This window comes from Rhinoraja longicauda, chromosome 26 (genome assembly GCF_053455715.1).
Source record: "Rhinoraja longicauda isolate Sanriku21f chromosome 26, sRhiLon1.1, whole genome shotgun sequence".
Lineage (NCBI taxonomy): Eukaryota > Metazoa > Chordata > Chondrichthyes > Rajiformes > Arhynchobatidae > Rhinoraja > Rhinoraja longicauda.
The window spans coordinates 24,555,659-24,580,904 of record NC_135978.1 but is presented as its reverse complement, the minus strand read 5'-3'; the positions used below and the strand labels follow the sequence as shown (position 1 = coordinate 24,580,904).

Genomic DNA, 25,246 nt, shown 5'->3' with positions numbered 1-25,246 from the left:
ATGTACAAGCTGAATCGGTGTCGCAAAAAGTGGAAAATGATGAGAAAATGGCATGCAATTGGAAAGTCATACAAAAATAGTAAGCGACGCCTTTTAGCCAAACACAAAGGATGTGCCTGCAAGCCAAAGCCAACCACTTGTCAAGCACCAGAGTAAGTAACTATTTAACTGGTTGTTGAACTCGGCTCATCTTTCAAAGTGTGTTTGAATTGCACAAGATTATTACCAGAAATGAACAAAATTATATCTTACTGTGTCTTGCACACCCTGTGACAAATATTACTTGAAGGTTACTAGAATTTTTGGAAAATCTTACTAATTCATTTCAGATGCCCTTTATAGTGTTTTGAACAGCTTTTCTGGTCCAATGTAGAAAATTAATCTGGGCTATAAATAATGAAAAATAAGATGTCAGGTGAAATAAACAGATATTTTGCTCCAGTTCATTGCAGAGGATAAATTTAACTGCAGAAATGGGTGTAAATTGAGAACTGGAAGGAGGAGGGGTGGGGAGGTGGGGGTGGGGGGGGGGGGGGGTCTGCAGGGGAGGAAGTACAAGCACGCTGACAATGTTGCTGTACCAGGAACATGATGTGATAGTCTGTGCCTACTGCCATCAATGGTAACTTGCAATGGTAATTTCTTTCGCAAAATCTCTGGCCTGGGGGAGAGCAATTTCCATCACATCCACCAGGAAGTTGTGAGAGACCATAGGATCCAGGTGATCTGTAATTATATAGTGTAGTGCCAGTCCCCAACAATGATCTATACGTCTCCAAGGCCCACATCCAATGTCAAGCATGATGAACAGGCACTCAGTCTCGACATAGCAGATGTCCGGAGGACCCTAAGAAGAGTCAACACCCGGAAGGCGGCAGGCCCTGATAACATACCAGGCCGGGTGCTCGGGGAAGGTGCTGATCAGCTGGCACATGTCCTCACTGACGTCTTCAACACCTCGCTGAACCAGGCTATTGTCCCATCGTGCTTCAAGACTGCTACCATCATACCAGTGCCAAAAAAATCACATATCAATGATTACCGCCCTGTAGCACTCACTCCCATAATGATGAAGTTCTTCGAGAGGCTGGTTGAGGACCATATTATTTCCAGACTCCCCCCCCCCCCCCCCCCCCCCCCATACTTGACCCATTCCAGTTTGCTTACCGGCCAAACCACTCCACACAGAACGCCATGTCCTCTGCACTCCATCTGGAGGAGAAGAACACACATGTGCGAATGCTGTTCATGGACTTCAGTTCAGCATTCAACACGATCATCCCTCAACACTTGCTAGGCAAATTGGGTCCATTGGCCCTTAGCACCCCCTTGTGTAACTGGCTACTGGACTTCCTCACTGACAGACCCCAGTCAGTGCGAGTTGGAAACTCGGGCTGTGTCCTGAGTCCACTGCTGTTTACCCTGATGACCCACGACTGTTGTGCCAGGTTCAGTACAAACCACATCATGAAGTACGCGGATGACACAACAATGGTGGGCCTTATCTGGGACGACAATGAACTGGCTTACAGGGAGGAGGTGAAACAACTGGTGGTCTGATGCAACACGAACAATCTGGTTCTGAATGCCGACAAAACAAAGGAGATCATCGTTGACTTCAGGAGAAACCGGCGCAGTCACACACCATTCCACATCAGTGACACTGCTGTGGAGTTGGTCAGTAGCACTAAGGTCCTGGGGGTGCAGATCACAGACAGTCTGACCTCGTCCCTAAACATTTCATCTCTAGTCAAGAGAGCTCAGCAGCGTTTGCACTTTCTGCGCTGGATGAGACGAGCACACCTCCCCCTTCCCATCCTCATCACTTTCTACAGAGGCACCATAGAGAACATATTGACCAATGCCTCTCTGTATGGTTTGGGGACTGCAAAGCCTCAGACTGGAAGTCCATGCAGAGAGTGGTGAGGACGGCTGAGAAAATCATCGGGACTTCACTTCCTTCCATCCAGGACATTGCACACAAACGCTGCTTGACCAAGGCCAACAACATTATTAAAGACCCCACCCATCTCCATCATGGACTGTTCACCCTCCTGCCCACTGGTAAAAGGCACAGCAGCATACGGAGCAGAACAGCCAGGTTCTGCAATAGCTTCTTCCCCCGAGCCACCAGACTCTTGGATTCCCAATAATCCGCTGCCATTATTTTTATGTGCGAGTTACTTATTTATTTTATTTTATCGGTGTTACATTGTGAGCCAGATGCAACGGAATTTTGTTCAAATATGCACTCGTCTGGTGTATAGTTTTTGAATGACAGTCTATTTTTTTTTAAAAATTAAAGCAGGCACACTGCTTGCCTGAACCACACTAACAGCAGCCTTCAAATGCAACATCTCCACACTGAACATTGAGCTGACTCTTTGCTGTGATAGTTGCAGTAAACGGAAGGGGTTTGTACTCGGCTCTTGACACCTGCATTCCTAAAAGAGCCCCGCAAAGCACAAGCAGTTGGGACAGGCTCCCAGCGCAACGATTGAAAACCTCCGTGTCATTTTTTAAATGTGTGGCGTACATATCTGAGAGTTCCGATTGGAAGACTAAAAGTACTATAACAAATCAATGCTCTGCAAGGTAGTGCTGCACTGGATACCACTACACTGCAAGTAATTAGGAAAGTTAACACTTGGTTATCATTTATTGATACGGGTGTTAAATACAAAACTAGGCAATTTGTGCTTCAGTTACATGCAGGATTTGTTCGACCAGATCTGGATTAATGTGTAGAGTATTCATCATCTTGTTTGAGGAAGGATATTAATGCACTGGAAGCGACTCTTGAGAAGGCCTAGAATGAGTGGATTTCCCACGAGGAAAGGTTGTACAGGTAAGCATGTAAATGCTGCAGTAGGATGTGACTGGATTGGAGCGCACAAGATCCTGAGGAGTCTGGACAGTGGATGTGGAGAGGATGTTGCCACATGGGAGAATTTATAAATAGGGTCATTGTGCAAAATTGGCTTGTCCTTTTAAGACACAATGATTTTTTTCTCTGAGGATCTGGAGTCTTTCCTCCAAACATAGTGGAGGCAAAGTATTTAAATATTTAATGCAGAATAAGATACTCTAAGGGGGGGTGAAAGGTTACTGTTATGTTTCTGGCTGTTTTTTGTTGCAGATGAATGTTGCTTTTTCTGCTACATAGCTCTGTTGTTGGTGTTTTAAAGAATTCCAATGTTGTGGAAAGTACTACTACGTTGTTCACCTGTACCAAATTAACTAGGTTTGCACCACAGACCTTTGTTTGATTTGCCTACTACCATTTCATATAAGTTACTTGACATTGGTGTTTGTTCCATTCTATGTCTCACTTGTATTTATTTTTACTTTAAATATATAGGAAGGAGGATATGGTCCCATCTAATTGTAATTCCTTCCTGCATGAATCAGTTCCTGTCAGGCTCATTTCTTTAGCGAATGTGAAGAACTTGTTCATTCCTCTTCAGACTGTGGTTTACTCCATATACTCCTGGTGGCTGAGGAACGTTAGGCAGGTATAAATTCAAATCAAATGTTCTCTAATTCAAATTGTGATGTTGCTGTACTTTAGTAATCAGTTGGATAATTATCTTGTGTCCCACAAATTGGGTGCATCTGTTCTCCATTTTGAAACCTCTGCACTGATTCAGACACTAATTGACCCTATGGCTTTCTTGCCCACAACCTCTGCCTTCAGTTTTGTTCACTGGTTTATAAACCAGTGAACAAAATAATACAACACAATTATAAGTGAACAAAAATGATCCAGGCCAGCTATGCCTCCAAGGTTTTATCCCCACCCCATTCATTCCTTGCCCACCTCTCCTACCATCATTCTCATACCCAAATCCAAATTGCCAGCATTTCAGTTTCCTTTCAGATCCCCACTTCGAAGCAGTTAATCTAGTCACTGTAACTAAATCTGATCCTGTTATCCCTTGGCATAAATGCACATTTTTCTAGCAGTGATTCTTGGTTTCAGTTAAATTTTTAAAATGTAAAAAGTTGTGATCTTTTTAAAAAAAACCTGAAACCTGAAACCTGACTGAACATTGCAATAAAAGTAAATGCAAATGCTCTAAAATGACTTATTTTCTATACCTTTTACCCCTTAACTAATGCATTCTCCTCACTATACAAGTGAGGAGAATTGCAGTTTTCAGCCTCTTGGCAAACCCTTTTAAATGTAATGTTATTTAACTCTGGGTGACTTTCGACACATCTTGCCATAACAACTGCTTGGGGAATTCTACACATGATGTGCTTTCTTTTCTCTCTGAGCCTTCTTTTATAAATCAAAATTGCAAGCTCGTCCCATTTTTCCCCATCCTTTTTGTGAGATGCAGAGATGTACGATGCCCAGCCATTAAAATAATTTGATAAAGAAAAGTTGAGTTTATCATCAGACTAAAATTGTTACCAAATATTTCTTGTGATCCATATTTGCACATTTCTGTAATGTACGGAAACTGGCTGAAATATGTTTTTTTTGTCGCTTGAGTTCTTTTACAAATTACTTGTAATCCATGCACTTTAGTTTCTGACCCTTCTGTTTGGGTAAAATGGTTCTTCCCATTCACTTGATCTAACCCTTTTATAATTTAATATACCTCCAATTAAGTCTCCACTCTGCCCCTATCCAAAAAATATCTTTCTTATCTGATCATTCCTCATAGCTTAATGTTGCAATTCCGGCAACAATTTTTCATAAATCTAGTCTGCTCTTTTCGAAGGTATCACAAAATGCTGGAGTAACTCAGCACGTCAGGCAGCATCTAGGAGAGAGGAATGTCTGACATCAGTCTGAAGAAGGGTCTTGACCTGAAATGTCACCCATTCCCTCTCTCCTAGATGCTGCCTGACCTGCTAAGTTACTCCAGCATTTTGTGATACCTTCGATTTGTACCAGCATCTGCAGTTATCTTACTACACGTTTGTGCTCTTTTAATTAATTTTCCTGTAATGTAATGACCAGGACTGTTGCATGGATTCAAAACTCTTGTCCAGACAGTACCTTGCAGTTTTCTGGCATACTCTTCCTGTGTATATATGCTATGCCATAGTTATTAAAGCATAGTATTCCTTTTTAATCACCTTATTGTTATGTCCTATTTAAGAATCTGTGAATATACACTCCAAGGTCCCTGTGTTATTCCACACATCCCTACTTTTGCAGATTGAAGTGATTATACAGAAGCCCTGTTGCAATGTTATTTTCCCAGAGTTATTTTAACACAGCAATTTTGAGAGGCCTAATAATGAGATGTCAATCAAAGGTTTGCCCAAAGTTGTCGCATTGTAATTTTTAACTGACAACTTCGAACTTCGCAAATGTTGTCCATATTTGCATTAATTATTTTGGAAATACTTTCTGGGATGTAGAAGAACGTTTGTCAAGACCTCTGTTAAATATGGGAAGTGTTCCAGTTGCACTGGTCTCGACCATATTTGCTGACTCGTGAATTTTAAAGTTGAGGGGTTTCTAGAAAAAGTAACTGTCAATAAATTGGGTTTGAAGCCAATTTCCCTTGGATCCCTTGGCTTTTTATTTTCTTATCAAAAGTCTTGCTAAAATCCATCAAAAGCAGAAGCAATTTCTTTCATTAAACTCAGTAATTTTACTCCCGGACTATTACTTGAAAATCAGACCAGTCAGTAAAATTTGATCTAGGTTCTACTGTATGTGACCTTTATCAAATAAATTAGGTGGGACAGAATTAGAAAAATCACAATCAGATCTTTATTTCCTTTGTATTTACAGGGTTTAGAATTCATCAAGGATACTCTGTTTCCTTCACGTGTTTACCTGAGGGAACTGAATGTACTCCGGCACCATATTGAATCACTTGAGATCAAAGTAACACGGATGCAAGAAGTCTTCAATGAACAACATCAGGTTATCTTTCACTTATCAGTGTTATATCCAACACTTGCATGTAATACAACATATTTCCATTTGCGAGATATTGTGAATCCTCAATGGCAGAATTGCACAGAAAATGTTAGAAATTCTATGAAAATTTCCACAACTTTAATCAACAATTTCTCTGAATTGTCAAAGTGAAGGAAGTGAAAATAATTAAAACAGGAAATGCTCAGCAGTCAGGCAGCAACTGTGGGAAGCGAAACTAGTTTAACATTTCCTTGCAGAATTTGGAAAGAAAACAAATTTTGACTTGCAGAAGTAGAGGGAGGGATGGACAGGCTCAACACAAACTTTGCAGGCTCAACACAAACTTGGAAAAACGGCACGTCCATTGTCCAGGCTCAATATCAAAATTGAAGAGCAGTTAATATTTGTTAGGTACATTGGTCCAGATGGATTTAATGGTCGCTAGAAATATTGTTAAACAGGTGTTAAGGAGAAAGCAAGGTTCTTATTGCAATGGGAGACTTTGTCTAATTTAAAAATTGAGAGAAATTGATGAAATATGTATTTGAAGTAGAACAAGGTGCTTTTAGGTTATTGGTAACATCATTCGTTGTTTGGTTGTGGCATCTGTGCAAAAGTAAAATTGTAGAGGTATCGTCAGGAACAATCTAGAAAGTCAGGATTCAAAAAGGAGAGGATCAATAGAATCCACGAGAATTAGAGGGCAAACGTGATCTATGATTTGGCATTGTTGAGATAAAAATACTAAATCTGGTAAATGTGATCCAGAACACACTTTATTCTTTACCAGTGATTTCTGACACGGCGCACCATCTTGTGGAATAAAGACAGGTCTGAATGAATTGAAAATAGATATTAAATGGATAAATTATACAATTTCATATGCAACATGGTAAACAGCAATAAAAATCCTTGGCCTTGAAGTAAATGATCTATTTTGTTGGTCCATAGATGTGAGATATAATGCTGACCTTTCTATAACAAGGACTGTTTGAACGTTTTGAATGTCAGGCCAGATTTAAATCTCTTCTCCTCCAAATCACCTCCAATTTCCATCCTGCCCTTAAATATACCTGGACTATCTCTGACATCTCCCTCCCGTTTCTGGACCTCACCATCTCCATCACAGGAGACAGACTAGTGACGGACATTTACTACAAGCCCACCGACTCGCACAGCTATCTGGACTACACTTCTTCCCACCCGGTCCCCTGCAAAAAGTCTATCCCCTACTCCCAATTCCTCCGTCTACGCCGCATCTGCGCCCGGGATGAGGTGTTTCAGACTAGGGCTTCCGAGATGTCCTCGTTCTTCAGAAAACGGGGCTTCCCCTCCTCCATTATAGATGAGGCTCTCACTAGGGTCTCTTCTACATCCCGCAGCTCCGCTCTTGCTCCCCCTCCCCCCACTCGCAACAAGGACAGGATCCCCCTCGTTCTCACCTTCCACCCCACCAGCCAGCGGATCCAACATATTATCCACCAACATTTCCGTCACCTACAACGGGACCCCACCACTGGCCATATCTTCCCATCCCCTCCCCTCTCTGCGTTCCGCAGAGACCGTTCCCTCCGTAACTCCCTGGTCCACTCGTCCCTTCCTACCCAAACCACCCCAACCCCGGGCACTTTCCCTTGCAACCGCACGAGATGCAACACCTGTCCCTTTACCTCCCCCCTCAACTCCATCAAAGGACCCAAACAGTCTTTCCAGGTGAGACAGAGGTTCACCTGCACCTCCTCAAACCTCATCTATTGCATCCGCTGCTCTAGATGTCAACTTATTTATATCGGCGAAACCAAGCGCAGGCTCGGCGATCGCTTCGCTGAACACCTGCGCTCGGTCCGCATTAACGCAACTGATCTCCCGGTGGCCCAGCACTTTAACTCCCCCTCCCATTCCCAGTCTGACCTCTCTGTCATGGGCCTCCTGCAGTGCCATAGTGAGGCCCGCTGGAAATTGGAGGAGCAGCACCTCATATTTCGCCTGGGCAGTTTGCAGCCCGGTGGTATGAACGTCGACTTCTCCAACTTCAGATAGCTCCTCTGTCCCTCCCTTCCCCTCCTCCTTCCCAGATCTCCCTCTATCTTCCTGTCTCCACCTGTATCCTTCCTTTGTCCCACCCCCGACATAAGTCTGAAGAAGGGTCTCGACCCGAAACGTCACCCATTCCTTCTCTCCCGAGATGCTGCCTGACCTGTTGAGTTACTCCAGCATTTTGTGAATAATTTAAATCTCTTCTTGTGAAACACTGGTTTTTAAATGTGCACTTGATATTCTCTGCGGAAAGTTGCTAAGTTAGTAATTGGTGACTTTTGTTTTGTGATTACATGGGGGTGTAATTGCTACTTGATTTTCAGAAGGCCTTTAAGGTACCTCGCATGAGGCTGCTAAACAATATAAGAGCCCATGGTATTAGAGATAAGGTACTGGCATGGATGGAAGATTGGCTGACTGACAGAAGCGGAGTGGGACCAAAGGGAGCCTTTTCTGGTTGGCTGTCAGTGACTGGTGATGTTCCTCGGGGGTCAGTGTTGGATTCACTGCTTTTCACACATGTTAATAATCTGGATGCAGACAATACAAAGTTGGGTGAAGAAACAGATAGTGGTGCGGAAGCAGGGAGGCTGCAGAAGGACTTGGACAGGTGGGCAAAGCAGTGGCAAATGGAATGTAGCCAAGCAAAGTATTCGGTTGTGCACTTTGGTAGAAGCAATAAAGGCATAGAATACTTTCTAAATGGAGAGAGGATTCAGAAATCTGAGATGCAAAGGGGCTTGGAAGTGCTGGTGCAGGATTCCCAAAAGGTTAATTTGCAGATTGAATCAGCGGTAAGGAAGGAAAATGCAATGTTAGCCTTCATTATGACGGGGCTAGAATATAAAAGCAAGGATGTAATGCTGAGGCTTTATCACGTGTTGGTGAGGCAACATTTGGATTATTGTGACCGGTTTAGGCCCCGTTTCTGAGGAAGGATGTGCTATCTTGGAGCGGCTCCAGTGGAGGTTGACAAGAATGGTCCCAGCGATGATTGGGTTAATGTATGTGGAGCATTTGAGGCTCACTGGAGTTCAGAAAGATGAGGGGGGGGAGGGAGTCATGTTGAAATAAGATAATGAAAAGCCTACATAAAATGGATGTGGAAAGGATGTTTCCAGTAATGGGAGAGTCTAGAACCAGAGGACACAGCCTCAGAATAAAAGGGCATACCTTAAATGAAGATGAGGAGCAATTTCTTTAGCCAGAGGGTTTTTAATCTGTGGCATTCATTGCAACAGATCTCTGTGGAGGTTAATACATCGGGCATTTTTAAGGCAGATATTGATAGGTTCTTGATTAGTAAGGATGTCAAAGGTCAAAGGCAGGAGAATGGGGTTGAAAGAAAAATAAATCAACCATGATTGAATGGAGGAGTAGACTCAAAGGGCAGAATGGCCTAATTCTGCTCCTGTGTCTTCTGGGCTTAAGACAGTAAAACACCTTTGACTGGTGATTATGTCCCAGATAGAACAAAGAATTTCTTAGTTGCAGCAGCACAACAGAATATGTAAACATAGTACATTGTAAACAATATAGTAAACAAGATAAAAATTCTGTGTACACATGCATGAAAAAAAACAACAAAAAATAGTGTACAAACACGAAACCAATCTTATGTAGTTCAGAGCTTATTTGGAGATTGATGTGTTTAATAGCCTGATGGCTGTAGGGAAGAAGCTATTCCAGAACCTGGACATTAGTTTTCAAGCTCCTGTACCACCTTCGCAATGGCAGAGGTGAAATGAGTGTGTAGCCAGGGTGGTGTGGGTCTCTGATGCTGGCTGCCTTTTTTTTCAGGCAGTGACTCCTGTAAATCCCTTCAATGGAGGAGAGGTCAGAACCCGTGATGGGCTGGGCAGTGTTCACCACTTTTTGTCATCGTCTTTGCTCCTGGGCATTCAGGTTGCCAAACCAGGCCGTGATTCAACCAGTCAATGAGCTCTCTACTGCACCCCTGCAGAAGTACAAGAGAATCCTCTCTAACATGCAGAATCTCCACAATCTCAGGAAGTAGAGGCATTAATGGGCTTTCTTTATAATTGCATCAGTGTGCTGGGTCCAGGAAAAATCTTCAGAAATATGCACACCCAGGAATTTGAAGCTTTTGACTCTATCCACCAACATCACGTCGATATAGACAGGTTTGTGGGTCCTCGCCCATCCTCTTCCAAAGTCCACAATCGGTTCCTTGGTTTTACTGATATTGAGAGCTATGCTGTCGTGCTGGCACCATTTAGTCATTCGATCGATCTCACTTTTATTCTCTGATTCGTCGTCATCTGTAATTCATCCAACAATGGTGGCTTGAAGATGGAGTTTGCACAATGTCCAGCTACACAGTCATGAGTATAGACTGAGTAGAGCAGGGGGCTGAGCACTCAGCCTTGCGGTGCTCCCGTACTATAGACAATAGACAATAGGTGCAGGAGTAGGCCTTTCAGCCCCTCGAGCCAGCACCGCCATTCAATGCGATCATGGCTGATCACTCTCAATCAGTACCCCGTTCCTGCCTTCTCCCCATACCCCCTCACTCCGCTATCCTTAAGAGCTCTATCCAGCTCTCTCTTGAAAGCATCCAACGAACTGGCCTCCACTGCCTTCTGAGGCAGAGAATTCCACACCTTCACCACTCTCTGACTGAAAAAGTTCTTCCTCATCTCCGTTCTAAATGGCCTACCCCTTATTCTTAAACTGTGGCCCCTTGTTCTGGACACCCCCAACATTGGGAACATGTTTCCTGCCTCTAATGTGTCCAATCCCCTAATTATCTTATATGTTTCAATAAGATCCCCCGTCATCCTTCTAAATTCTAGTGTATACAAGCCTAATTGCTCCAGTCTTTCAACATACGACAGTCCCGCCATTCCGGGAATTAACCTAGTGAACCTACGCTGCACGCCCTCAATAGCAAGAATATCCTTCCTCAAATTTGGAGACCAAAACTGCACACAGTACTCCAGGTGCGGTCTCACCAGGGCCCGGTACAACTGTAGAAGGACCTCTTTGCTCCTATACTCAACTCCTCTTGTTATGAAGGCCAACATTCCATTGGCTTTCTTCACTGCCTGCTGTACCTGCATGCTTCCTTTCAGTGACTGATGCACTAGGACACCCAGATCTCGTTGAACATCCCCTCTTCCTAACTTGACACCATTCAGATAATAATCTGCCTTTCTATTCTTACTTCCAAAGTGAATAACCTCACACTTATCTACATTAAACTGCATCTGCCATGTATCCGCCCACTCACACAACCTGTCCAAGTCACCCTGCAGCCTTATTGCATCTTCCTCACAATTCACACTACCCCCCAGCTTAGTATCATCTGCAAATTTGCTAATGGTACTTTTAATCCCTTCATCTAAGTCATTAATGTATATCGTAAATAGCTGGGATCCCAGCACCGAACCTTGCGGTACCCCACTGGTCACTGCCTGCCATTCCGAAAGGGACCCATTTATCCCCACTCTTTGCTTTCTGTCTGTCAACCAATTTTCTATCCATGTCAGTACCCTACCCCCAATACCATGTGCTCTAATTTTGCCCACTAATCTCCTATGTGGGACCTTGACGAAGGCTTTCTGAAAGTCGAGGTACACCACATCCACTGACTCTCCCCTGTCAATTTTCCTAGTTACATCCTCAAAAAATTCCAGTAGATTTGTCAAGCATGATTTCCCCTTCGAAAATCCATGCTGACTCGGAATGATCCTGTTATTGCTATCCAAATGCTCAGCAATTTCGTCTTTTATAATTGACTCCAGCATCTTCCCCACCACTGATGTCAGACTAACTGGTCTATAATTACCCGTTTTCTCTCTCCCTCCTTTCTTAAAAAGTGGGATAACATTTGCTATCCTCCAATCCACAGGAACTGATCCTGAATCTATAGAGCATTGAAAAATGATCTCCAATGCTTCCACTATTTCTAGAGCCACCTCCTTAAGTACCCTGGGATGCAGACCATCAGGCCCTGGGGATTTATCAGCCTTCAGTCCCATCAGTCTACCCAAAACCATTTCCTGCCTAATGTGGATTTCCTTCAGTTCCTCCATCACCCTAGGTTCTCCGGCCCCTAGAACATTTGGGAGATTGTGTGTATCTTCCTCAGTGAAGACAGATCCAAAGTAACGGTTTAACTCGTCTGCCATTTCTTTGTTCCCCATAATAAATTCCCCTGCTTCTGTCTTCAAGGGACCCACATTTTTTGACTATTTTTTTCCTCTTCACGTACCTAAAAAAACTTTTGCTATCCTCCTTTATATTATTGCCCATTATACTAATGGTTATTGAGGAAGAAGTGTTGCTGCCAATTCAAACAGACTGTGGTCTGTTGATGAGGAAGTCAAGGCTTCAGTTGCAGAGAGATGTGCAGAGATCCAGTTACATGAGCTTGATAACTAGCTTGGAGGGGATGATCGTATTGAACACCGAGCTGTAGTCTACAAACAACAGCCTGATGTCTGTGTTTTTATTGTCCAAGTGGTCCAGTGGAGAGCCAGTGAGATCTCATCCTCCGTTGACCTGTTGTGGCTGTGGGCAAATTGTAATGGGTCGAGGTTCTTGCTAAGGTGGGAGTTGATAAGCGCCATAACCAACCTCTCAAAGCACTTCATCACCACATATGTTAGTTCCACCGGTCAATACTCATTGAGACACGTTATCTTGCTCTTTTTGGGTACTGGTATTATTGATGCCCTCAAAGCGGGTGGGAACCTTAGACCACAGTAATGAGAGGTTGAAGATGTTTGCAAAATCTCCAGCCAGTTGGTCTGCACAGGTTTTAAGAGCACAACCAGGTATGCCATCAGGTCCAGACACATTCTGAGGGTTCATCCTTCCCTGAAGGATCTTCTGACATCTGCCTCTGTGACTGTTATACCATCGGGGGTTATGGGGGCTCGGGAAGGCACATCCGTGTTGTATATGAAATGGTCAGGATTTCTGTTCAGTTAGTTGCAGGGATCATCATTGATACAATACAATGGATTGTGGGATATAGTTATAAATGAATAAACTCCTATCTTAACCTAGTTAGGTTTTTTTTTTTAGGATTATCACAAATATTTGGGCAAGATGCCCAGCCCAAAGCTTTTCAAAGGACACTGTAATGGCAGTGGAATCAATGGACAGGTCTTATGATAAGGAAATGATTGCAATCCTGTAATGGTTATTTGTTATTAATAGCAATGATCCTGTGTGGGATCTGGTTACTAGTGGAATCTGGTTACTAGTGGAATCTGGTTACTAGTGGAATCTGGTTACTAGTGGAATAGTGGAATAGTGACCTAAATTTTGATCAATGGAACTACCTACAGATTTACAAGTAATGCAAAGACATGCATTATTATTTATTATTGGTATTATTTTTCAATGAGAGATGCCTAAGAAAGGTTCCATGACTGGTACGTCATCTAATGCAGATTCAGTGTTTGCTATCTGGGCAGATTTGGTGCCAGCTGTATTCACAGTGGACAATTATGAACTTGAATTGGCATTGTAACTAAAGTACCTTTTCATGTGCACATCAATGAACACATGGAGCTATGACTCAACTTGGCAAGAACTTCCAGATACCAATGAAAGGAGATATAGCATATCTCCTAGACAGACTTGCACCTGTTTCAGGTTTTCTTTGTTTATTTAGGTAAATCTTTCATTTACTTTGAACTGATCTGCTCCACTGTTAACTTGTGTGTGGGAAGTGGGTGCCACTGATAAAGCAAATATTTACTCATCCATAATTGGAAAAGCTGGGGATAGTGGTGGCTTGAACTACTGCATTTCTTGTGATGAAGGTGCTCCCAAACTACTGATAGGCAGGGAGTTCCAGGATTTTGATTCAATTACATACAAAAGATGTGTTGCAGGAACTGGCAGTTCTGTGCATCACCTCATTGTATGTGATTGTTGTAAGTTTAAGAATATGCAAACAGTAGCCTAGTATGTAAATGTAATGGCTGAGCTCATTGAATAACTTAGTATAGCATGTCCTCTTGTGTATGTTAATAAGAGCATTAATTAGTAGTTTTAAAAGTCTACTGATTCTGAATTCTGTTTTTTATTTGCAGGAACCTAATACTGCAAAAGCTTCTGAAGTATGTTTCTGTCGAAAGCATTTTGATTCCTTAGCAGTTCCCAATACAATTCCAATCTGGCCAGTGCAGCCAATTGTCAGTCGCACTCTGTTGAAGTCTCCAAATGAAGCTCCTCCTCCTCCTCCTCCCCCACCTCCACTACCTCCTCCCTCCCTGATTGCAGTGAAGCCTCTGCAGATTCAAATGAAAACTAGAGAAAAACACTTGCAAGTGAGTATGTAGTGAGCTGTGAACATATTCCACTCAGTTTTAACATTAATTAAATTCTGTGTGACCTTGTTGTAAAAAGGTTTTTTAAATTAACGTAGCATCTGAATATTTGTTATTATGGGTGACTCGCAGTTCCAGTGTCTTGGGTGGGAACCTGACCTTCGGTACAGTCTGTGTGGAGCTCACAAGTCCTTGTATTCTTGTTTCTGGTATTCTTGTTTCCTCCCACATCCCCAAAACATGCTTTCTGCATTAGAGGGTATTACATATAGAGGTTGGGCAAACTTGGATTTGTTTTCTCTGCCATGTCAGAGGTTCAGGGGGGGGGGGGGGCAGACAGGTCTAAAAGTATAAGATGCATAGACAGAATACCCAGTCAGAACCTTTTTTCCCAGGGTGCAATTGTCAAAGATTAGAAGGCATAGCTTTAAGATGAGAGGAACAATTTTTTTAAATTTTTTTAAAGAGTCGTGGCTATCTGGAATGCACTGCCAGGGGTGGTGATGGAGGTTGACATAGTGGCATTTTAGAGGCTTTTGGATATTCTGGGAATGGCAGGATAAGGACCTCGTGCAGGCAGAGGACATTAGTTTAATTTTGTCTCATGTTCACCACAGACATTGGGCCGAGGGATCTGCCTTGCTGTACCGTTCTAAGTTAGTAGGTAACTTGGCCACTAAAAATTATCCTATATCTGTGAATGGTAAAGTCTGTGGAGAACTGATGGTAACGTGCAGATAATAAAAAATGAACGTGCAGTATTAGTGTAAATGATTGGGAGCATGGACTGAGTCAGTGGGCCTGTTTTCATGCAGTAAATCTCTATCCCTATTGTTTTTCAAACAATTTTGTGTTATTTGTAAAATGACTATTTGAAAGATCCAGTTTGTTAACTCCAAGTGAAAAATTAAATTCTGGGAGCGTGTTAACATGATGAATGTGTATTTGTTGGTTTGTTGAACTCTTGATTGAAACCACACATGCAAGGTGAGGAAGCAGTTAAAATAAAGAGAAATCCATACCTGCAGTGAGCCTGTTTTGTTTTGAGATTTGGGATCCAGCTCTGGGTTTGATCCTCTTGAAAGCTCTTGAGTTTAAGTGAAAACCTCTGACGTGCTTTTGGATCGATGTGCGTTCTAATCTATAAATTATCCTATGCTAGAATTGGAAGAATGTATCTTCTCCGGCATTCATTCAGGTTCAAATCGAAGTTCTCACTCAGAAAATAAAATTGTGAAAATATGATCACGGTCACAGCGTTCCCCATCAATGGGAAATTGGAACGAGAGAAGAGAAACAAATTGGCCATGCATTGTTCTACCTAAACTATTTGAACACATTGTTAAAACACAACTGTTAACTTTGGGGGAACAAGTTTTTTTTAAAAATACTGTTTTTGTTTCATCTTGTGGGACATAATCCACCATAGACATAGTTTATGCTCTCTGACAATTAACAAATCCAAAGTTTATGCAGGCATCTTGTCCAAAATCCGTCAATCTAATAAATATCTGATTTCTGAAAGCTTCATTGGCAAAGGTATTACTTGGGGGATACTTTTCAGAATAAATCATTTCTAAATATTGTTTATTAGTGCATTCGCCATCTTAATGGTATTCCTTCCTTCACAGGCAGTCAGTGAAGAAATCGGTAGACCCCCATCCATAACTATAAAAGAGTTGCTTCAAGTAAAACTGAAGAGGACGGTTGACAGATTTGAATTAAAGGTTAGTGCTGATCAAATCAAGCTAGTTGTTTTGTCAACACACACTTTGATGTAGGATTGCTCTTTTGTGATTTTTGTAGATAGATTCTGAGAAGAAAGATGGACCACCATCTGTTACAATGAAGGATTTGCTTGATGTGAAGCTGAGAAAGACCCAGAACAAAGTAGAAAAACCAAAGGTGAGCATTATTGTTTAATGTTCACAGACTAACACCAAACTGAACACGTTAGTTGCCAGGTTAATTATTCCTGATGCTACACAACTCGTATCAAATCAGCATGCACAAAGTTACTTTGAAGCTTTAATGGTATTTAAAACCACAAATATGAACAAGTGCCTGTTGGACTTTTAATTTAGAGATACAGCACGGAAACAGATTCTTCGGCCCACAAAGTCTGCGCCAACCAGCAATCCCCGCACACTAACGCTATCCTGTGCACACGTTAAAGACAATTTACAATTTTTACCAAAACCAATTAAACCACAAACCTGTACATCTTTGGAGTGTGGGAGGAAACCCACACAGGTCAGGAGAACATACAAATTCCACACCGACAGCTGCCCAGTCACTCTGGTGCTGTAAGGCAGCAACTCTATTGCTATGCTGCCGTACTTGTCTCTGGTAGTCTTGTTTTGAAAATAATGTTGCTTAATTTCACAAGATTGCCAGTGTGCCATTCATTGTCATCAAGAAATCCAATGGAGAACAATATTGGGAAGTGTTTAAAGTGACGAAGAGGAAGTTGAGCAAGATAAAAGGGAGAAGCAAATAGATGTTATGCAGATGAAGTTTGTGATGAAAGGCAGAAGAGGCTCACATGGGACACTTTCATAAGGACTTGTTGGGCCAAACTTCTTGCTTCTACACTTTTTCTAACTGGAATTGTGCTGGAGATTTTCTTTTTAAATGCTTACTCTAGATGTCTGTAGTCTTACTAACCATGATTATGCCTGGAGCCAAAGTTGTAAATATTCTCTTTTTTAGCTTTTTTGTCTAAAATACTATGAATTATGTACTTTGTTCGAAGATGGATGCACTAGGAAAGCGGAGATCCCCTTTGGTAACAATCCATGATCTACAAAGCTTTAATTTGCAGCGAAAAGCTAATCAGTTGCAGAAACCAACCAAAATGATGTAAGTCTGAATCTTTTCAATCAATACTTGATACCAGCTAGCATTGAAGAATGATTTTGATTAATTAGTAGTTCAATTATTTGAGTTGTCAATGAATTTTGAAGTAGGTACAGTAATGCATCTTAAATTTGAATTGCACCTACATTTTAAATGTTAATATTCTTAGGATTTATGATAAGCAAGGGAACCACAATAATTAAAAGTAAATTCATCCTTTTGTACGTTAAAGGACCCAGGACTTGCTGTTTTACAAACAATTTGCTATTATTTAAGTCTCGACATTGAATATTGTGTTTCCAACATTACAACAATTTGTGCCTACTAGAATCCCCAAGCAGTAGACCAGCTAATCTGTTTTGGTAATGTTAGTTGAAGGCTAGGTATCCGCTCTGATACGCGTGCAAACACCCCTTGTGGTTATACTGTAATTAACATTCATTCCCACATTTAAAGTAGTGTAGCTAGTAGAACTGTTCCCTCAGAGACCAGAGTTTGATCCTAACCTCGGATGCTATTTGTGTGGAGTTTGTATGTTCTCCCAGTGATTGTGTGGGTTTCATCCAGATGCTCAAATTTCCTCTCGCATCCCAAAAACGTGTAGGTTTGGCGGTTAATTGGCTAGTGTAACATTGCTCTGGATGTGTTGGGAATGGGTGAGAAAGTGAGATAACATAGAACTAGTGTGAAAGGGTGAGCAATGGTCAGCATGGACTCTGTGGATCTAAGGCACTGTTTCTATGCTGTATAGCTTGTTTTAGAAAAGCAATACATTCAAATTATAATTTCAAGTCTTGTTTTATTCTTTATTTTAAAGGATTACTCCACATCGACCTGTGCTGGATCTTCAGCAGAGGCTAAAGAAAGTAAATATAGAAAGGTAATAGATAATAGGCGCCCTTTTTTCATTTTTGAGGACGAATCCTTGTACTATTTGAAGTGATGCCATTGATAATTTCAAATGATGATAACCTGCATGTATGACAACAATTTGTTCAGACTTGGACTGCTAAATGACTGCCTCTATCAAAGAAATAGACAATAGGTGCAGGAGTAGGCCATTCGGCCCTTCGAGCCAGCACCGCCATTCACTGTGATCATGGCTGATCATCCACAATCAGTACCCCATTCCTGCCTTCTCCCCATATCCCTTGAAGCCGCATCTGTGCCCAGGATGAGGTGTTTCACACTAGGGCATCAGAGATGTCCTCATTCTTTAGGAAACGGGGCTTCCCCTCTTCCATTATAGATGAGGCTCTCACTAGGGCCTCCTCTATATCCCGCATATCTGCTCTTCCTCCCCTTCCCCCCATTCGTAACAAGGACAGAATCCCCCTTGTCCTCGCCTTCCACCCCATCAGCCAGTGTAACCAGCAAATCATCGTCCAACATTTCCGTCACCTACAACGGGACCCCACTACTGGCCACATCTTCCCATCTCCTCCCCTTTCTGCGTTCCGCAAAGACCATTCTCTCCGTAGCTCCCTGGTCCACTCGTCTCTTCCTACCCAAACCACCCCCTCCCCAGGCACTTTCCCCTACAACTGCAGGAGATGCAACACCTGTCCCTTTACCTCCCCCCTCGACTCCATCCAAGGACACAAACAGTCTTTCCAGGTGAGACAGAGGTTCATCTGCACCTCCTACAACCTCACCTATTGTATCCGCTGTTTAAGATGTCAACTTCTCTACATCACGCAGGCTCAGCGATCGTTTCGCTCAACAACTTTGCTCAGTCTGCCTTAACCAACCTGATCTCCCGGTAGCTGGGCACATCAACTCCCACTCCCAGTCTGACCTTTATGCCACGGGCCTCCTCCTGTGTCATAGTGTGGCCCACCGGAAATTGGAGGAACAGCACCTCATATTTCGCTTGGGCCGCTTGCAGCCCAGTCCCTCTCTTCCCCTCCCCCTTCCTAGTTCTCCCATTGTCTTCCTGTCTCCACCTATATCCTTTCTTTGTCCCGCCCCCCCCGACATCAGTCTGAAGAAGGGTCTCGAACCAAAACGTCACCCATTCCTTCTCTCCAAGATGCTGCCTGACCTGCTGAGTTACTCCAGCATTTTATGATACCTTCCCTTGACTCTGCTATTTTTAAGAGCTCTATCTAACTCTCTTGAAAGCATCCAGAGAATGGGCCTCCACTGCCATTTGAGGCAGAGAATTCCACAGATTCACAACCCTCTGGGTGAAAAGGTTTTTCCTCATCTCCATTCTAAATGGCCTAACCCTTATTCTTAAACTGTGGCCCCTGGTTCTGGACTCCCCCAACATCGGGGACATGTTTCCTGCCTCTAGCATAACCAACCCCTTAATCGTATATTTCAATAAGATCCCCTCTCATCCTAAATTCCAGTGTATACAAGCCTAGTCGCTCCATTCTTTCAACATATGACACTCCCGCCATCCCTGGAATGAACCCCGTGAACCTATGCTGCACTCCCTCACTAGCAAGAATGTCCTTCCTTAAATTTGGAGTCCAATGTAGCTTAAACCTCTCCAGCTGACTCTCAGTATTACTGCCATCACCCAGTCCTACAGATCAATATTCTGGGACATGGCATTCACCAGCAAATGCAAGACCAAAATCAAATTGAGGAATATGTATTTGATTGCAAGTGACATATCTCCCAACTTCCTGAATCCTTTCACCATTTTCTTTGGGGGGGGGGGGGGCGGGGGAGAGGGGGAGAAAGGAAGAGAAGGTGTGAGTGGGTTATAAATGTGTTACTCTTCTAATCTTCTAATTATTGAGAGAAACTTGCTTAATTTTCCCACTTTACTGACTAACAATCTGCAGCCCTCTTGCCATTCAGGATTGAATCTAATACGTTGTATGTTGGGACACAGTTCCAACCTGAACACAGTACCAACGTCACCCATTCCTGGAATAGGTCATCTGGTCTTTCAAGCCTGCCCTGCCATGAAATATTATCATGGATAATCTATGCAGGTGGCAACTCCTCTTCTATGTCATTTCTGCATACCCTTCTATCAAATTTAAACCCATGTCCACTTTAAATGCTTCTAATGATTTGGCTCTCACTGCCCACTCAGGCAGGGAATTCCAGAGATTTGCCACCATCTGCAAGAAGAAATTTCCATATATTTCAGTTTTACATGACTGGCCTCTAGTTGTGTCTCCTTAATTAAGACCCTACCATGACTGGACATTCTAACATCTACCTCATCAAGCACCCTTTAGAATAATTTTAACTACCCTTCCTATTCTCAACTTCCCGTCCTGGGCTGTCTCCACTGCCAGAGCGAGGTCACACGCAAACTGCAGGAACAAATCATCAAATTCAGCTTGGGTAGCTTGTAATTCAACAGTATGATCATTGAATTCTAAGCAACAACCCCTCCCCCCTTTTGCTGTCCCCATCCACCTATATACCTTCCTCTGCCTTTATATCTTGCCATTCTCTCTTTATCCTTTTCATCTCCAACCTTTGACACTTACTCCACCCTTCTGCCAATGAAACCTTTCCTCACCTTTATCCACATAGCAATGCCAGCTTTCTTCCCCCATCCCATCACATTTAATCAGTCTGAAGAGGGTCCCAACAAATGCTACCTCACTGGCTGAGTTCCAACACTTGGTATTTTGCTCAAGATTCTAGCATCTACAGTTCCTTGTGTCTCTCCTTTTGGACCTTGCATGTTTAAAGGGGGTTTTACATTTACAATTTCATCTTTCTAAATGTTTTTGATACTTTTTGCTCCTCCCATACTGGTAAAATCCAAATCCAGTTTGTTAGTTGGTGCTCAAATCAGCCTGAACGTGATTAAATAACCTATGCCCAAAGCATTTTCCTGTGTGAGCCAGTTACAAAAAGCAAAGTCTGTGACCAAGGTTCACTGTTTTACAAGACATTTATTAAAACTGCTGTTCAGCACCTTGTACTAATTGAAACCTTGTTGTGAAAATGATATACCTTGCTGTTGAATAATAGATGCTAATGCATTTTGAGGTGTTGAGTGTTATGATTGCTTACCCTAAAAGGTGCTTGGTTTTAGGAGCCCTGGTGGGACACCGCTCCACAAGGAGAGCAAAGATACTGCGACGGGATTGACACCAGTTATGACCCAAGCATTAAGACGGAAATTTGAGGTAAATTAACTGAAGCATTTGTTTTAAATGTTCTTCCTTCCAACATTTTGGCAACATTATATATATTTTTAACAAAAAAAATTACCTGAAGTATTTTCGTGTTTTTTCATTCTGACTTTTGTCTTGAGGGCATTGACTCTCTGCTGGTGTAGTTTTGCGGTTGCTCTAGAGATGATGATTGCCAGTAGTCTCTACCTGCCAGGATATCCTCATCCTCATTCTATGTCCCATTGGTTAATGACCAGCCTCTCTCACTTGTCCATCAACCCAGAGTTTAAAAACTAACTTGATGGTCTGGAGTGTGCACCATCGGTGCTCATCCCAGGCTTGCTGCTCCTTTTTTTGCTCCTTTTCCTTAAACACTAGTTCTGAACAAAATACATGCTAACATTCCTTGTGCAAGGCAATTTTAGTTTTTTTTAAACAAATTGTATCTACTCAATGAGTAATGCTCACAAAATCTATTTCCTCCATCAGCACACATCCAAAGACTTCCTTGCACATGTGTTTGGTAGATTCCTGATTCTGCTCCATCCAAGCTTCCCCATGGCTTGCAGAAAATGTCAATACACTTTCAGCTTACAATAGAGTAAACTTAAAACTTGTTTTCTTGCTGATATGTGTCTGTGCTTCATAAATCACTTTTGAAATGCCTGAGCCCTGGAGTGTCCATTGTAGTGAAGGAAGAAATTGTAAAATATTTTTCACTTTCTTACAACAATGGAGACCACTCAGCCCATCTGTTTTATATGACAAACCTATCCGTCTCATGTGCATTAACTTCATCTGATTCCCCACCTACACTCGGTAATGGACAGTGGGGAATTAACCTACCAATTAACCTCTCCTAATTCCTGTTTCTTTGCCCAATTCTGAGTTATCGTAAAGATCATTTTGTTGTTGATCGTGACATATGTGCTTATGAGCCCCCAGATATCCTGATATTTCTGGATAAATGGACATTTTTATTGCCTTAGAAAATTGTTCACCCTCAACATAATTTGGCTCTTCATTAGCTGCTCTTCACAAGAAAATTAGAGTTTTCATTTGTCATCCTATATTGAGAAATATATTAATAATATAACATCAGTATCAAGGTCCTCTGTGCAAAAATAATATTGAATGTGTACTTTGTATCCTGACCATACATAACCCACATGGGTCTATCAAGAGTGGATTGTAATTCTGTTCCAGAATGTACTTCCAATTGAAGAGGAACTGCAAGGAGTTTTACAATTAATTTGATTACTTGACTTATGATAGATGAGCCTCTGATTGGCCTCCAACTTAGTCATGGAGTTGTACAACATGAACACAACCCCTTTTACCCAAATTGTCTATGCTGAGCAAGATGTCTTTCTGAGCTGATGCCATTTGCCTGTACTTGGCCCACATCCCTCAGAACCTTTTCTATCCATGAATCTGTCTAACTGTCTATTAAACATAGTAATTATACCCACCTCTACTGCCTTACCTGACAGCTCCATCCATCTACCTTCCACCCATTCCTTCTCTCCTGAGATGCTGCCTGACCTGCTGAGTTACTCCAGCATTTTGTGAATAAATCGATTTGTACCAGCATCTGCAGTTATTTTCTTATACCTTCCACCCTCTGTGGGGGGAAAAAAGTAGCCCCCTTTTTAAAACTCCCCTTCAGTGTATGACCTCTAGTTTCAAACTCCCCTACCCTGGAAAAAAAGACTGCAACCATTCATCTTTTATCTATTCCCCTCATGCTTTTGTAATCCTTTTTATACAGTCTTTAGTTTAGAGATACAGTGTGGAAACAGGCCCACCGGGTCTGCGCCGACCAGCGATCCCTGCATATTAACACTATCCTACACACAGTAGGGTCAATTTTTACATTTACCAAGCCAATTCACCTACATACCTGCCCCCTTGTCTTCCTTTACTCCAGGTTTACAAAGAAAATCCCATCCTCGTGTTGTAACTGAAACCCTCCAGTCACAGTAATATCCTTGGTGCCGCTTCCACTTTTTTTTAAGGAGGCATTTGTCTCCAAAGCATTGTCTGGGCAAAAGTCTTAATGTTAAAATAAAATTCATGTTTATATCTAAACTGAAGTGACAACTTTAGTACTAGTACTCTCATTATCTGCCTACCCTGGCATTCATTTATTCAAAAATACTGTTTCTTACAATGAGAGAGGCATACGAAAAACAGGGTTGTTATAAAATTCTGAACTAGACTAACAAAACCTGTATTTGTTTGACTTTGTGAAGTTTAGTTTTGAGATACAGCACGGAAGCAGGCCCTTCGGCCCACCAAGTCCGCACCGACCAGCAATCTCTGCACATTAACACCATCTTACATACTGGGGACAATTTACACATGTACCAAGCCAATTAACCTACATACCTGTACGTCTTTGGAGTGTGGGAGGAAACCAAAGATCTCATAGAAAACCCACACAGTCACAGAGAGAATGTACAAGCTCTGTACAGACAACAGTCAGGATCGAACCCGGGTCTCCGGCACTGTAAGGCAGCAACTCTACCGCTGTGCCGCCCAGAACTGTTGAACCTTGCAGTTTTGTATAATCCATGATGTCGAGGTTACATTTGAATTAACAAGCTTTGGCCTCTATTTCAGATGGCTCGCCCTAAAAGTCCTCCTCAATGCTGCTCCTCGCCAAACTCCAGCTTTGATGAGCAACATGTTTGCTAATTTTGCTTGTACAATGTAATTTTTTTAATCAAATGCCAAACCATGTAAATATGTGTTTTGACTTGTGTATACATTTAATTGTACATTTTACAATGTTTATAGCTAGTAAATACTGTACTTTTAATCATATTTGAAAATTATTCATGGTCAGCCAGCAATGTGTCGTGAGACTTCAACGGTCCCTAACATATTTACATGATTTGCACTACTCCAGTGAGTGAATCTGCAGACCTCAAAAGAGGAAAAGATTTAACTTTTGGGGGGGGGGGGGGGGAAGAATGGATCTACTTTTTAGATTGAACCTACAATTTATAAATTGCTACTTTTACAGTTATCCTTTGACTTTTTAAAATATGTTCTTTAAGACTATACATCATCCTTTGTGTTCAATTATTCTCTGTTAGCTTTAATTCCAATTCCCTTGCATCTTTTAAAATGTTTGACTTGTGAGAAATCATTTGGGGGGAAATTTTTCATGATTTCTTGGTGGGGGGGGGGGTCAAATGTCTGTTTTATTTGACATGTGTGTCCCAGTTATTGGGACTGATTTGAAGTTAATGATCCTTGAATTGTGAACTGGGCAAGTTCCATGATCAAATACATTATAAATAAACCAATCATCAGCAAAACCTTTGTAGCATTTGCAATGCTGTAAAGCTTTGATATTCAATCTTACACAGGTAGCGTTGAAATTAGCACCTTGATAATTAGCCGGAATGATGTAATCTGGATCTGGAGTAATTACTAATTTGTATGAACTAGAAAGTGTTCAACTTTCTGTAGCACATAAACACAAGTTGGATTTTTTCCCCTCGCTTTGGAAAAATAATGTCACTAGTATCATCTCTCTTTCACTTCACATTTTAACAAAACTCCAGTTGTCCATCGTTCATTATTTTTATACTAACCAGCTTTTGCATGGTGCTGTGCAAAAATCTCGCTATTGGGTTTTATTCTAACCAATGGAAAGTAAACATTCTGTATCAGGAACTATTGGGGAAACTCAAAATATTAAGAATTTAAGGAACCTCCCCCTCAGTTACTGAATTGGTGAGCTCTTTCCCCATCAGGTTCCTTGAGGTTTGATGTAATTCCTTGTCACAGAGAAGCAGTGATGGTGATCATTATTCACAAGCTTCAGAATGGACATTCCAAAACTATTTATTACTTCATTTGAGATGAGTGACATTTAACGAGGTTTTGCCAAACAAAACAAGAACCGTGTTGGGTTTGTAATATTTCCTTTATCTCCCAATGTTGGGTGCATCTTGCTCATTTTGTGGAAACTTGTATGGAATTACCAAGTGAGAGAATGCTAATTTAAATTTTGCTATTTAACCAGT

The 25,246-nt window shown here is 41.9% G+C and overlaps 1 protein-coding gene across 1 annotated transcript; it reads left to right on the top strand.

Moving 5' to 3' along the window:
* On the top strand, positions 1–23,903 carry prr11 (proline rich 11). Its single transcript, XM_078422510.1, has 10 exons — positions 1–152; positions 3,362–3,515; positions 5,762–5,896; positions 14,005–14,241; positions 15,873–15,972; positions 16,052–16,146; positions 16,997–17,103; positions 17,918–17,980; positions 21,122–21,215; positions 23,829–23,903. The coding sequence occupies exons 1-10, from the start codon at positions 1–3 to the stop codon at positions 23,901–23,903; spliced, it is 1,212 nt and encodes a 403-aa protein (XP_078278636.1).
* Positions 23,904–25,246: the final 1,343 nt, after the last annotated feature.